A 14,334-nucleotide genomic window follows, 5' to 3' on the forward strand; every position below is an offset into this window, starting at 1 on the left:
GCTTATAGAGCCATATGAAGTTAATTAAGACCGAAGCGGCAGTTGAATTACAGCTGGATCAGGCTTCAGGGAGGCTTCTAAAGCCATTTGTGGGACAAGCAAAGACCAACGAAGCTGAACTCTGTTACCACACAGTCACAACTAAACACTGTTTGACTACCTCTGGCCCAAGGTTCTAATGAATAAACATCATTCAGAAATTCATCTCTATTAGCTATATGTTTGAGCTTCTTTCTCTCTTTTTTTATTTCGAACAACAACCAATAAAATAATAAAAATAAAAATAAAGTAAAATATGAACATACAACAATTGTGTTACCATTAAATTATTTAAATATTAAATTATTTCTTGCTTTAAACATGACTTGTATAGTCTTAAATTTAACCAAATCAATACAATTTAGTATATATGATTTCAAGAATAGTGAATTTGTGTGTTCAAGATATCCTACATTATTTATAATTCTGATTGCTCTCTTTTGTAATGTGCATAACGACTGTAGGTTGGTTTTGTAGGTATTTCCCCAGATTTCCACACAATAACTTAAGGCACTATGAGTGTATTGTAGAGAATATAGAGTGATTTATTATTCAAAATATATGTTGTTTTATTTAATATTGCTATAGTCTTTACCAGTTTTGCTTCAATGTTCAATTTTCAATTCTATTTCAAGTTTAATATAATTTCCAAATAACATAATCTTTGTTTTAACTATATTTAGTGATAATTTATTTACATCAAACCAGCGTTTTAATTTAATCATTTCATTTGCTATTGCATTCAAAAGCTACTTTAAGTTATCCCCTGAACAAAAAAAATTTGTATCATCAGCAAACAAGATAAATTGTAATATATCTGATACTCTACAAATATCATTAATATACATTATGAAGAGTTTGGGGCCAAGGACCAATCCCTGAGGTACTCCACAAGTTATATCGATACATACTATGTATTGATATACAGTATTGTTCAAAATAATAGCAGTACAATGTGACTAACCAGAATAATCAAGGTTTTTCGTATATTTTTTTTATTGCTACGTGGCAAACAAGTTACCAGTAGGTTCAGTAGATTCTCAGAAAACAAATGAGACCCAGCATTCATGATATGCACGCTCTTAAGGCTGTGCAATTGGGCAATTAGTTGAATTAGTTGAAAGGGGTGTGTTCAAAAAAATAGCAGTGTGGCATTCAATCACTGAGGTCATCAATTTTGTGAAGAAACAGGTGTGAATCAGGTGGCCCCTATTTAAGGATGAAGCCAACACTTGTTGAACATGCATTTGAAAGCTGAGGAAAATGGGTCGTTCAAGACATTGTTCAGAAGAACAGCGTACTTTGATTAAAAAGTTGATTAGAGAGGGGAAAACCTATAAAGAGGTACAAAAAATGATAGGCTGTTCAGCTAAAATGATCTCCAATGCCTTAAAATGGAGAGCAAAACCAGAGAGACGTGGAAGAAAACGGAAGACAGCCATCAAAATGGATAGAAGAATAACCAGAATGGCAAAGGCTCAGCCAATGATCACCTCCAGGATGATCAAAGACAGTCTGGAGTTACCTGTAAGTACTGTGACAGTTAGAAGACGTCTGTGTGAAGCTAATCTATTTTCAAGAATCCCCCGCAAAGTCCCTCTGTTAAAAAAAAGGCATGTGCAGAAGAGGTTACAATTTGCCAAAGAACACATCAACTGGCCTAAAGAGAAATGGAGGAACATTTTGTGGACTGATGAGAGTAAAATTGTTCTTTTTGGGTCCAAGGGCCACAGGCAGTTTGTGAGACGACCCCCAAACTCTGAATTCAAGCCACAGTACACAGTGAAGACAGTGAAGCATGGAGGTGCAAGCATCATGATATGGGCATGTTTCTCCTACTATGGTGTTGGGCCTATTTATCGCATATCAGGGATCATGGATCAGTTTGCATATGTTAAAATACTTGAAGAGGTCATGTTGCCCTATGCTGAAGAGGACATGCCCTTGAAATGGTTGTTTCAACAAGACAATGACCCAAAACACACTAGTAAACGGGCAAAGTCTTGGTTCCAAACCAACAAAATTAATGTTATGGAGTGGCCAGCCCAATCTCCAGACCTTAATCCAATTGAGAACTTGTGGGGTGATATCAAAAATGCTGTTTCTGAAGCAAAACCAAGAAATGTAAATGAATTGTGGAATGTTGTTAAAGAATCATGGAGTGGAATAACAGCTGAGAGGTGCCACAAGTTGGTTGACTCCATGCCACACAGATTTCAAGCAGTTTTAAAAAACTGTGGTCATACAACTAAATATTAGTTTAGTGATTCACAGGATTGCTAAATCCCAGAAAAAAAAATGTTTGTACAAAATAGTTTTGAGTTTGTACAGTCAAAGGTAGACACTGCTATTTTTTTGAACACAACCCTTTCAACTAATTGCCCAATTGCACAGCCTTAAGAGCGTGCATATCATGAATGCTGGGTCTTGTTTGTTTTCTCACAATCTACTGAACCTACTGGTAACTTGTTTTCCACGTAGCAATAAAAAATATACTAAAAACCTTGATTATTCTGGTTAGTCACATTGTACTGCTATTATTTTGAACAATACTGTACATATGTATACATATATTGAGCTTAAATATCAAACATAAACAAAAGTTGACAAACGCACCATTTCTTTTTATTATTTGAGACATAATTTAATTCACTTTAACAACATAAAAAAAGATAAACATTTCCAAGTCCTATAACTCCTGGTCAGAGATGCAAGATGTGGGAAACTGCTGTATGACGGTCATTTCATCCTGAAGTCTTCTGGCCTGTGAACACACAACAGACAGAAAAGTGAAGTCGGTGTTCAAGTGCACGACTGTGGCATCATAAGATTGAAATAGTTGCTAAAGACCATCTGAACGAAACAGGAACTTAAACCTTCCGGTCTGAATTGAACAAATTGTATTCAACATTATCACAGTCAACTGGGGCTAAGCAATTTTGTAAAGATATTCAGTGCGCAGGTGCTCCTCTGACTTTGAACCTGGAAGCAAGAAAAATTAATCAGTGAATATAGTGATTTGTTTCCACCGGTGTTAAATTTTAATTAAAAAGTCCCCCCACTTAGATTACTATACCCTTAATGTATGCATAAAAAATCCAAATATTGTGCTCACTTGATGTAAGAGCAATTTCAGAATGTCAGCAGAGAGGCACTGCATAATTTGACATGACATCCCATAGTGCTTCCTTTCATTTATATGACAATTAAAATGTCAGTGCTATTGTTACAGTGGTTTAGAAACTGTATAAAAAAATAAAAAAAAATAATCTAAGATTAAAATATTAATAATTATACTACGGCTGAAAACTTTGGGGTCATTAATACTTTTTATTCAGAAAGGACACATTTAACAGAAGTTTTACTGTTTTGAATGCTGAAAATAATGCCATCTGGTACTGAGGAAATTTCATCTCAAGGTTAAAAAGGCAACATCCTTTCACTGTCCAGTCAGAGACGGACCCAAAGAGGGCCAGAGGGGTCAGGGGCCCCCAGAGTAACGACAGTGACCCACATTAAGGGTCTCACTCAGAGACACAGCCATCACCATGTCAGCAGTGTCACCTTGTCACCATTACAAGTGCTGCGTCGGGATGGCATCTGATCACTGCTGATACTACCACGTTCAACACTGAAGGGCATCTCACGGTTTGAATCATAATGAGGAAATATGTCTGTGAATTTAGGCTATATATAACTTCAGATATTTTAGAAACAGATACCATCTGGTACTTTCAGACTCTACTAGCCTGCCAGCCTTCAGTTCGAACATGATGTTAAAAGTTTGTGTTAACGTGTTTATTTGCCGTTTTCATGTCCTTACACCCGTTTACATAAGTGGTTATCACAGGACATTTCACTGAGAACTGCATTTAAAAATTAAACGCTGCATTAAAATTAATTACAAAAAAATTAAGTAAATCCTAAAATGAAAGAATATGTTCTATAAATAATGTTGTTCTGTACTGTGGATTCAAACAAGGTCCTGATTGAGTTAAATACATTGTAAAATGTCACCTACTGGTGTTTTCGATGACTGCAGGCATCCTGTGTCTGTAACAATGTGGTGTATTTTCCTTTTTAAAGTCTACTATAAATGCAAGATAGTAACCAATCAGGTTTTTGACCATTATGGTGAAATATATACAACTTCCCAACCTTGGAATAGATCAGCTGAGATCAATATGTTTCCCGCTGAACTTATTGTATCGTGTTTGATTGAAAGTCCTTGTAATTAATGTAAACTAGCCATTACCATGCCACCTACCAATTCAGCACTTAAATCATTTCCGAGAGTGCAACAATAATGGAAGCTTTCATTAATTTCAGACAATGCCTCACTGTTGACTGAACTCTATAGACCAAGAAGCCAATTGCATGCTGGGAGCCAAATTTCTCATTAGAGCAACTCTATTACAAGAGAATGAAAACAAGTGGATGTACATTTCCTGAAGGAAATACTGGTACTTACAAGGCAGCAAAAGAATCAAGTTTACCATTTTAGGCGATGACTAGTTAGACTTTAGTTCTGTGTAAATGAAAAGCTAATGTTGCATACAGTAATCAATGCTCTTAAATAATTAAATTATGCCATGTCTTGCACATCAGGGCCATGTTTTAAGATGCCTGTGTCGAGTAAAAAAGGTTACAATTTTAAATATGTATCAGGACACTGGCTTCTTTTTAAATCAAGGCCAAAGTATACTTTGTTTTATGTGTACGCTTACTGTTTGTGTACAGCTGAATGCATAGCCTTTCATATTAGTATACTTAATTTGATAAATATGGATTTGTATGGCATGAACACATGTTGAATGCTACCAAAACAAACAAATAAAAATTATATTTTAATACAGTACTATCATAATACCACCAATGTTTAAACCAAGGATGAGGGCTATTACAATAATGATAACTATAAATGTAATATTCACTAATTCTATGAGAGCAGGTTAATCCACAACAATCAGAAGCCAGAATCACAGATCACAGTCCACCCTGCTTTAAAGAGCTCAAGCATATAAAGCGCAAGACGAGATAAATGCACGCACACGTATGATAAAGATCTTTACAATTGTCGTTATTGGAGTGAACTGCATTTACAAGCACTTAAAATAATAGCCACATCATGCCACTTAAATCAAATGGCTGAGTCATGGTCATCATTTTGGGAGCGGTGCATTTTATTCCGACATTAATTTTTTTAAGCTATGCATATTGCTCTATAATCATAAGGCACAGTGTATGAAGAGAGAGAGAGAGAGAGAGAGAGAGAGAGAGAGAGATGCATGAGGGGTGAAATAAGGTTAAACTCTCCGATCTCTTGGCACAGAAGGGAAGAGCTGCGGTTCAGCTACATTAAGTAAAGCAATGCCTCTGAAAATCTTCGAGCCTAGGGACACATCAAACTCCTGGCCAGTTAATGCCCTATAAATGCTGAAGGAAGTCAAATTTACAATCTTTTTAAATTTCATATTTACAACAGCTGTGGTTAGACTGTTGAGGAAAAAATATGTTTTGACTCACGAACTTATCCGCCAATCAAATGTTACCAAACAAGCATCATGTTGCTTTACTCCAGTTTAATTACAGGAGCTCTGGTCGTCTCATTATCACACTGTCGTCTCCTTCCTGCTGATCTGTTTTAATTACACGCTCCATGTGGCTTCTCAAGAGGAATCGGCTTGTGTGAAATAATACAATGGAGACAACAAACAGAAGCAGCCATATAGGCATAAACAGACACAGTTGGTTGCCTCAGTGTTTGTTTGAGAGGAATATGACCTCTGGGCGCCACACAGCGACCCCACACTAACCCACACACAAAGATCAACCACATGTACTTTTGATGTAGAACCTCGGGACTGGAGCAGGATCAACACCAACAAAACACCAAACTGAAATGACTATGAGAGAGTTTTTTTAAGAAAAATACTGTATATTCAATGGCACCAGAACACTGCTACTGAATTTACAGCACAACAGAGCATTGACTGAGTTGGTTCTTTTTAGTGAAACACAAATCAGATAAAGCGACTAAAGTACCGTATTTTTTCGGACTATAAGTCGCACCTGAGTATAAGTCGCATCAGTCCAAAAATACGTCATGATGAGGAAAAAAACAAAGTGCCCTCTCGTGGCTGTAGACGGTAATGTTTTCTCTTGGTTCATGTCTCTTGGTTCATTTTTCTCGGTTCATGTCAAATTAATTTTGATAAATAAGTCGCATCTGACTATAAGTCACAGGACCAGCCAAACTATGAAAAAAAGTGTGACTTATAGTCCGGAAAATACAGTAGTCTGATTTCTGAATGACTGATTCAGATTAGTTTGGTCAATACAGTGAATAAAAAGCACATAAACCAACTACTGCATTGCAATTTCTCTACAATACTTTTCTTACGGAGTCAAAACTTTTAAATGAATCAAAAGTGAATAAAGGAACCAGACTAACGGATTCTCATGAACTTGATTTTCACTTGAAGACTTCATTCATTATTAAGAACAATACATCTTCTAATGTGGTTTGGAGTACTGATTCACAGAGCCTGGAGACACGAGCGAAATATTACTGGAAATGACATGAAGGCAACGTATATATTTAACAGATTCAAGTTCTATAGAGGCCTACATCTACCATAGTGTTTTTTAAAGCATTTTTCGGTTAGCTATTGCTTAAACCAAGGCAAAATAGCTGCTTTGATGGTTAGTGGTCTTCATTCATGCCAAAAACACAACTGCAGACACAGCTGCTACAGAAATATCAAATAATGTGCTTAAATGAACTAAATGACTGTTATTTAACACAGAGGTTATGTAAAGTTGAACATTTTATTGTCACTCATCCGTTTACAGGTTAAAATAACTAAGTAGAGTAATAGTACTCTTACTTGCCTTAGTGAGCAACACTGTACATTTCCAGTGTACATCTTCTGGCACAACAAACTGCCATTGAAATGCTGTTATACTGCTTCCCTTTATATCCAACAGAGGAAGAGTGTACTGTCACTTGCTTTCCAGCATTCAGTGATTTAATACTAAAGTGATATCAAACCTACAGGATATGAGAGAGGGTAAATCTCCTTGAGCTGAAGCGAGACACAGCAGCACCTTCTGACTCTTTTTATACCTCCCGCAGTGAGACTGAGGTCTCTAAATCCCAATATCTTCTACAGCACCTACAAAGCCATTTGATTTCATACCTTGAGATTCATCTGAGATTGATCAGTCACCTGTGCCATGCACATAAAGGTTCAATAAAGGCCACAGGAAGAGCAATGTCCTTATCAGTCATGCATTATCATTTGGAAAACAAATACAAAACATGATGGGATGCTTAGAATTGATTTTTTTTTTTTTTTTTTTTTTGGTGGTGGGATGAGAAATAAAGTGCTCCTATGCCACAACTTTGGTCTATTAAGTCCAGATGTAATATGGGCCAGGGGGAGAAGTTCTGTGCCAATGAAATACTCAGGATGGGAAACTTTATTGCGGGACAATCTGCACAGATGTAAAGGGTTTATGAGGCGTTTAACAGCAGCACAGCAGCGCTAACAATCTCAAGTGATATCAAATTCTTTGGACGATCTCATGTGTGCTGCCAAACAAGGCAGAAAAGTATGGCATGTACTGCAATGTCATACACAGCACTTGACCTCTAAAACTGCTTATTTTCATGTGTACATGTAACGTAGAGGGTACTTCATGCCTTTTTTAAGACTTTGTGTAGACCTGGCAGTGTATATATTTAAATATATATATATATATATGTTTTTCAAAGTCTCTTATGCTCAACAAGGCTGCATTTATCTGATCCAAAATGCAGTAAAACGGAAATATTGTGAAATATTACTACAATTTACAATAACTGTTTTATATTGTAATATATCTTAAAATGTAATGTACTTCTGTGATGGCAAAGCTGATTCTTATCCAGTTTTCAATATCACATAATCCTTTATTTATCATTCCAACATTATGATTAGGTGCTCAACTTGCATTTCTTTTTTTAATTTCAATATTGAAAACATAACACCACTTCACAATTGGGTGATTCTTTGACGAATCAAATGAACAACCCTAAATTTGTTCTAGAAACCTTTTGTACCATAAATGTCTTTAATGTCACTGTACTGAAGAATACAATGCATCCTTGCTGAATAAAATAATTAATTTCTTGTAAATAATTGTACGGAACCCAAACTTTTGAATGGTAATGAATATATAATTAAGTTTTAATCATATTTCCTTATAATAGATATCCAGAATAATACTGGTGTCAATAAAGATGAACTTTAACAGTGTGGATTGGGCTGTGGTAATTTAAAATACATAAATAAATAAACTGCCAGTCCACACTATTATCAGAAAAGTAGCTAAGCAACTGAAAAATTAGTGTGCAAAAAGTTTTCCGCCGTGACCTCACAGGCAGCGTATGATTGGCCGGCCTCCGAGCCAGTGACTCAGCTCTCATAAATCTGATTGGATGTCTGCAGTGTGGGGACCAGCAAAGCAGCCATCCAGAAAGGTGCAGCTTCACAGATGGATTATTAAACATCAGTTCTTTACTGCCCTCTCTCTCCCGTCAGCAGACCATCCTCAGCTACGCTCTAAATCTAACACAACACTGATTCATGCTCTTCAGACGCATGGAGGAAATACGGTAGAGCAGGAACAAAGGGGCTAAGGAAAAAAAAAACTCACGGGGTCCAGAGCCTGGGGAAAGCGTCCCGCTCCTCCTGCGTGTACTCGCTGAGCTTACGAGGAATCTCTCTGGGTTGAGGAAGCTCCTCTGTCAGGTTCCTCAGAATATCATCCGGAAGGAGCTGAAATGAAAAACAGGGATTTTTATTAATTAATAACATTCCTGTAGAAGTATGATCAGTTAGACAGACTGTCTAACCTTCCAATGGGGTTCTGTAACTCGGATACAAAACAATGGTATGGCAAAGTACTTAAAAAAATAATAATCACATCTGGCTTTAGAAATGTACTGCTTTCTTTGACATGACCAAACTTGAGGTGGTTTTACAACAACGTTTACTTATCAAATGGATGAATGTGGTTTGAATATGACGTGATTGTATATTACCACCATGTAATTCTTCTATTTCTGCAGCTGTGGTACTGTATTACGTAGCTTCTTAATCTGATACATCCCATCCTCCACTGATCCATTCATCAAACACACGGACACATTTCTACTTCCCAAACATGTCGAGCTTTGGCCAGCGCGTCAATGAACGTAAATCAGAGCATCAACCGAGAGCTTACATCATCTGGGAAGAGGTGAAGCCGTTGCATCATGGTCCTTCTGGTGAGGTTTTTTGGAAGCATCCCGTACACAGCCAGTTTAATGATCTGTGGAGTTAAAAAAAAAAAAAACAGGCCAGAGATTTAGTCAGTGTCTCTCTAAAAGAAACTTGGCGGTTTCTACTTTTTCTGTTCTCAAAATAAATAAATTCTTAACAAATAAACAGAACACACATTACTGTACAAAAGTCTTCTATTTCTTTTTGTTGTGGATCAGCAGGAAATATCAGTTTACATTCCCAATCATACTTTTTGCCATTAATTGTAATAATCCAGTGAGATTTTTGTATGGACAAGGAGTTTTAAACGGTTTTAAATAAAAAGCTTGGTCACACCAAATGTTGATTTGATTTAGTTTATTGAAGTAGACTAAAAAATGTAATCTATTTATGACATAATTTTTTGAAAATGTCCTCACTTTACAGCATTTGCCTATAACTTTTCATAGTACTCTAGCTTTGTGTAGTATTTCTACACAACCAAAAGTGAAAGCCAATCCCTCCCCTGTGAAATTTCGAATTCAAAAACATACAAAGCAATGTGATCACTCCACTGATAACTTAAATAATAAATATCAGTTCCTTAGCTTATGCCACAGCACATGAATACACAAGTGTCCATTTTTAACCCGTCATCCAACCAACCACAAAACACCAACCTACCCCCATCATTCTTTCACCAGGACATTAATCAGTGTTTTTTTTTTCCTTCTCCCCTCCTCTGACTCGTAGATGTTTGATGGATGAAAGCTGTCTGAGGGCATGTTCTCTCTGCACAACTCTGTCACCTTCCTCTGATCATTATCCACAATTATCCCTGATACATTCCCCCTCGACTGGAATAACTCAGCCCAAGTCGAGCATTCATCTTGTTAATGACAGAGAATGAGTAGCAGGCTGGAGGGAGGCACAGGCTGAATTTGACTGGGCTTTTTCAGCGCCATGGCACAACACCTAGACATCCGTACTTCTTCAGTTGCGTCCCACTGACTATGGATGGAATCTGATGGTATGAAATGGTCAAGGTTACTTTAAGGAAGTGAAAAACATCAGACAGAGATGGGATACACACTCTGCATCTCCCTATAAATTAAGGCTGTGCGATTAATCGATATCGAAATAAAATCGCGATTTGAGTGTGCGCGATTTCTAAATCACTTCATAGCACGATTTTCCACAGCCGAACGAGAGGAAAAACATGTTTCAACTTTTTGATAAAGCTCTCATTGGTTTTCTTTTGGAAATATGTTTCAAATTTATACTGAATGCATTTATGACCGTAAAGCATGCCTGTGTGTGTCAAAATCGTGGTTAAAATCGAAATCGCAAAATTTATCAAAAAATCGTGATAGGTTTTTTTTTTTTTTTGTCCATATCGCACAGCCCCACTATAAATGAAGTGAAACGAAGAAAGAAACGGGTTAAAAGCTGGGTTTTGGATGGTGAGAACACTGGGTTAAGTACAGTGTGAAAAGCCTTAATGTGGTGCACTTTAAAGGGATAGTTGAACATTTTTTAATCTGTCACTATTTACTCACCCCCATGTTAATCCAAACCTGTATGAGTTTCTTTTTTCTGAGCACATAAGATTTTTTGAAGAATGTTAACCAAACTGTCGACAGCAGCCATTGACGTTTTATAGTATAATTTTTTTTTTTCATACTATTGAAGTCAATTGTTTGGTTACACACATCCTTCAAAACATCTTTCCAAACCTCATCCGGGTTCGGAACAACTTCAGGTTGAGTAAATGATGACAGAATTTTCATCTCTTTAAGAAATATACTGGGGTCAAATAGGCACGGATGCATTTTCCACACTACAGTGGGGAAACATTATTTTTTAGATTGCTTAAACTAATATAGTGGAATACGACACAACCACAAGCCAGACTTGAACTTTTATCACCTGCATGTGTCAGAAACATGCCATAACCACTGTGCCACAGCTCTGACAGATCTGACAGATAAGCTCTGAAAGAATGATGGAGAACTGGGCAATGTGGGGTCTGCGCTGCATTTATTATTCAAATGTGTGTCCTGCTGATTTTGAGGGAATATTTTGCTCTGCAACTTCCACTATCTGAAATTATTATTAATAAATGAAGTAATTTTTCACCTCCCTCCAATGTGCAAGGCAATTTGACTCAAATTATGAACAGGTCTGTACTAGCGGCAGGGTTGTGATTGACGTGGGGACATTGTTATTGTAGAAATCACTGCAAAATTGAATTTGTCACAGAGAAATGGCCAATTCAAAAGCCAAATTTACAGAAGGATACTCACGGCTGTTGGGTCCTTCTTGTGCATTTGGGCTGCGGTGAGCTGTTTGAATGATCCAGGGTAGCTGTGGGATGAAAAAATAGATCTTTAGTTTTTCACATCAGACTTATAAGTCACATTCTAAACATTTTGGAAAGCAGCTTATTGTTTCTATTACATGCACCATGCATGTTGTACATCGTGTGGTTCAGATCTCAGATTTCCTTTGGATTTTATGCTCTTTGTGAGCACACAGGAAAACACAGGCAAGAGCAGGGCATAAATGAAAGATTATATAAAGCATGTTCTCTGTCTTCGGTTGAGCTAGAATGTGGAAGGAGAGAGCTGTTTACCCAGTGTGAGACGAATACACTTTCTGTTCCCATTTATTTCCAGAGAAGGCGATGTGTCTGGTGTTCATGACCACCACATGATCTCCAATATCACCTGGGAACAAGACATGTATTTACGTACATGATGCATTTGCACATTCAGCTTGAACTCTTGACATTAGCCCCTGCTGAGGAAAAATGACTACCACAGTGGAATTTAATGGTGTCAAAAGTACTGGTTGTTTTGTCAAGTCAATACTAATGCTATATACTAATAAATGTACATAAATTAACTATCTATCTATCTAAAACAAATTTATTAGACCACCACCACCCAGTGTAAAGTCTGTGCCATAAGTGCCCTAATCTAAAAGTATTGGTGATTATCAAAATAATTGTATTATGTTTTTGTAATGGTTAATCCACCTGTATGTGTAAGCTCTGTAGTCACAGTAGTGTTTCTAATGCTAAAATATAATTGTTGTTATCCATCCATTTTTTTAATTTACTGTTTTACAAGAAAGGCAGAAAAATAGTAAAACACTTTATTGTTATAATTTCTTTTTAAATTCAAATCCCCAGTTAGAGTCAATAAAGTCTCATACATTTTTTAAGCACTGTGCTTCATTAGACCACCTGTCATTATAAAGAGAAAACATTTTTTTTTATAGGAATCAGTCAATTAACAATTTAACATGTTTAAAAAAAGAAAATAAAAATAAAAAATAGAAAAAAAGATGACAATATATTTCATTTTAATTATTCATTTTTATGACTGTTTTCTTGAACGCTTACTTGGAAATAATATTAATCATCAACATCATTTTTAACAAATTTCTAATGAGATTTTTTGCATTCGAATGTGGATTTTTAATTTTAAATTCGATGAATATTCGAAATAAATAAAAAAATTGACAGCCCTAATAAAAAAAAAAAAAAAAAAAAATGTGTTTTGTTTTTTATTGCAAAATGTATTATTAATGTATTTTTTATTTTTTGTTGGGGAGGCATTAAAAAATAAAAATATATTTTGTAATTAATAATAATATAATACAGTTGACAGGCAATAATTAAACATCCACTGCTCTTAATTAATTTCTTTATTCTTAATTCTGCATTTTTAATGACTAGGAATGACTTTTAATGACTTAATTTCTACGAATTGTTCACATCAATGTTATTAAAGATGAGGTGAAAAACAACATTTACACACTGGTCTAACAGAACAAAAGAAAAAAATCCTAGCCAAAAATATCAGTTCCTTCAAACCCAGTAAATGAAAACATTCTGACTTTGCTGCCCGGCAGAATGACTGCACAGCTTGGGAATTTTCATCTCTTGGCCTGTTATGCTCATTCATCTATCAGAGAGTTGGTTTCATTAAAAACTCCCAGCGTGTCTGTGATTGAGCCGCAGGCACATACAGTACAGCGAGCAGCTCCACACTAATGCATCAGCCTGACAGAATCATAAGTCATGACACCTGACAGCTCTAATTCCTGGTATGAATTTATAACAATAAATCCAGATCACAGCTTCAGAAAATAATTTTGCAACATGGTTATTCTGGCGATTGTCACACAGAAATCTTAAGCATACAAACAAAATATAATTAGCAATATCCCATTTACAATATCCAGAAAGGGAATACAATGGACTTAACATGCATTGGTTACATAGAAAAGCGCAGTCAATGTTTTAAACAGTGGTCGTTTACTTCCATCTTGTGGTCATTCGGCTGTTACACATTCCCAGCAGGTTCAGATCAATGAATCCCTGTCATGCTCTACATGAGGTGAGAAATGAACAGAAAGGCGTTGGTTTGGTTCAGTAAAGGAGTTACTCACTCAGTGGATGGTAAATGGGTTTATGTTTCCCCTGAAGCCGCACGGAGCACACAGAGGCGATCTTTCCTGGAGGCTGCATCCGAGCGTCTATCAGGAGCCAGGATCTTGCGAAGCTCGCCCATTGCTTATGGGAAGAAAATAACAGCTATTTATGCAGTGCAAGCTGAATTTTTCAAGCTCATTTCTAAAGCTATTAAAATAGATTCATGCACATAAGTGAAATAATATACAGTACACACACACATCTCTCAGTTATTTGACCGTAAACTTGTTAGCGCACAAACTCAATAAAAAGACCGCTCTTTCCTTACAAGAAGCACTGACAGCGTACGTGAGTATCTTAATAAATTACATTGGACCAGTATGACAGTAAGTCATAATAAACAACGTAACGTTACCTGGGCTGATCTCGAAAAACTAGACATTTTTAAACATCATTTGAATAATTTGACCTCAATGTGGCTGTAGTGGTACAGCAGCAATTTACTTCCCCCGGACCAACAGAATGAAAATGTGGTTCCATATTCAATGGTTATAATTTTAA

The 14,334-nt window shown here is 36.3% G+C and overlaps 1 protein-coding gene across 2 annotated transcripts; it reads right to left on the bottom strand.

Moving 5' to 3' along the window:
- Positions 1-2,642: 2,642 nt before the first annotated feature.
- On the bottom strand, positions 2,643-14,323 carry LOC128030024 (39S ribosomal protein L13, mitochondrial). 2 transcript variants are annotated; one of them, XM_052617486.1, is made up of 7 exons: positions 14,189-14,322; positions 13,791-13,914; positions 11,965-12,058; positions 11,636-11,696; positions 9,313-9,399; positions 8,743-8,864; positions 2,643-2,803 (listed from the first exon to the last, which is right to left on the bottom strand). In XM_052617486.1, exons 1-7 carry the CDS (start codon positions 14,213-14,215, stop codon positions 2,779-2,781), a joined length of 540 nt encoding a protein of 179 aa, XP_052473446.1. In that variant the 5' UTR covers positions 14,216-14,322; the 3' UTR covers positions 2,643-2,778. The 2 variants fall into 2 exon arrangements, with proteins under 2 accessions (XP_052473446.1, XP_052473447.1); XM_052617487.1 differs by lacking the exon at positions 2,643-2,803 and adding an exon at positions 8,053-8,648 and having other exon boundaries at positions 14,189-14,323.
- Between the last annotated feature and the right edge of the window lie 11 nt (positions 14,324-14,334).

The sequence above is a fragment of the Carassius gibelio genome, chromosome A16, assembly GCF_023724105.1.
Source record: "Carassius gibelio isolate Cgi1373 ecotype wild population from Czech Republic chromosome A16, carGib1.2-hapl.c, whole genome shotgun sequence".
NCBI classification, from domain to species: Eukaryota; Metazoa; Chordata; class Actinopteri; order Cypriniformes; family Cyprinidae; genus Carassius; species Carassius gibelio.

Excerpts from the sequence above, each read along its gene's own strand:
- LOC128030024 (XM_052617486.1), bottom strand. The coding sequence starts at position 14,215 with ATGTCTAGTTTTTCGAGATCAGCCCAG. Across the intron at positions 12,059-13,790 it reads ACCCATTTACCATCCACTGA|GTGATATTGGAGATCATGTG; the intron begins GTGAGTAACTCC and ends TCTTGTTCCCAG. Across the intron at positions 2,804-8,742 it reads TTCCCCAGGCTCTGGACCCC|GCCAGAAGACTTCAGGATGA; the intron begins GTGAGTTTTTTT and ends GTGTGTTCACAG.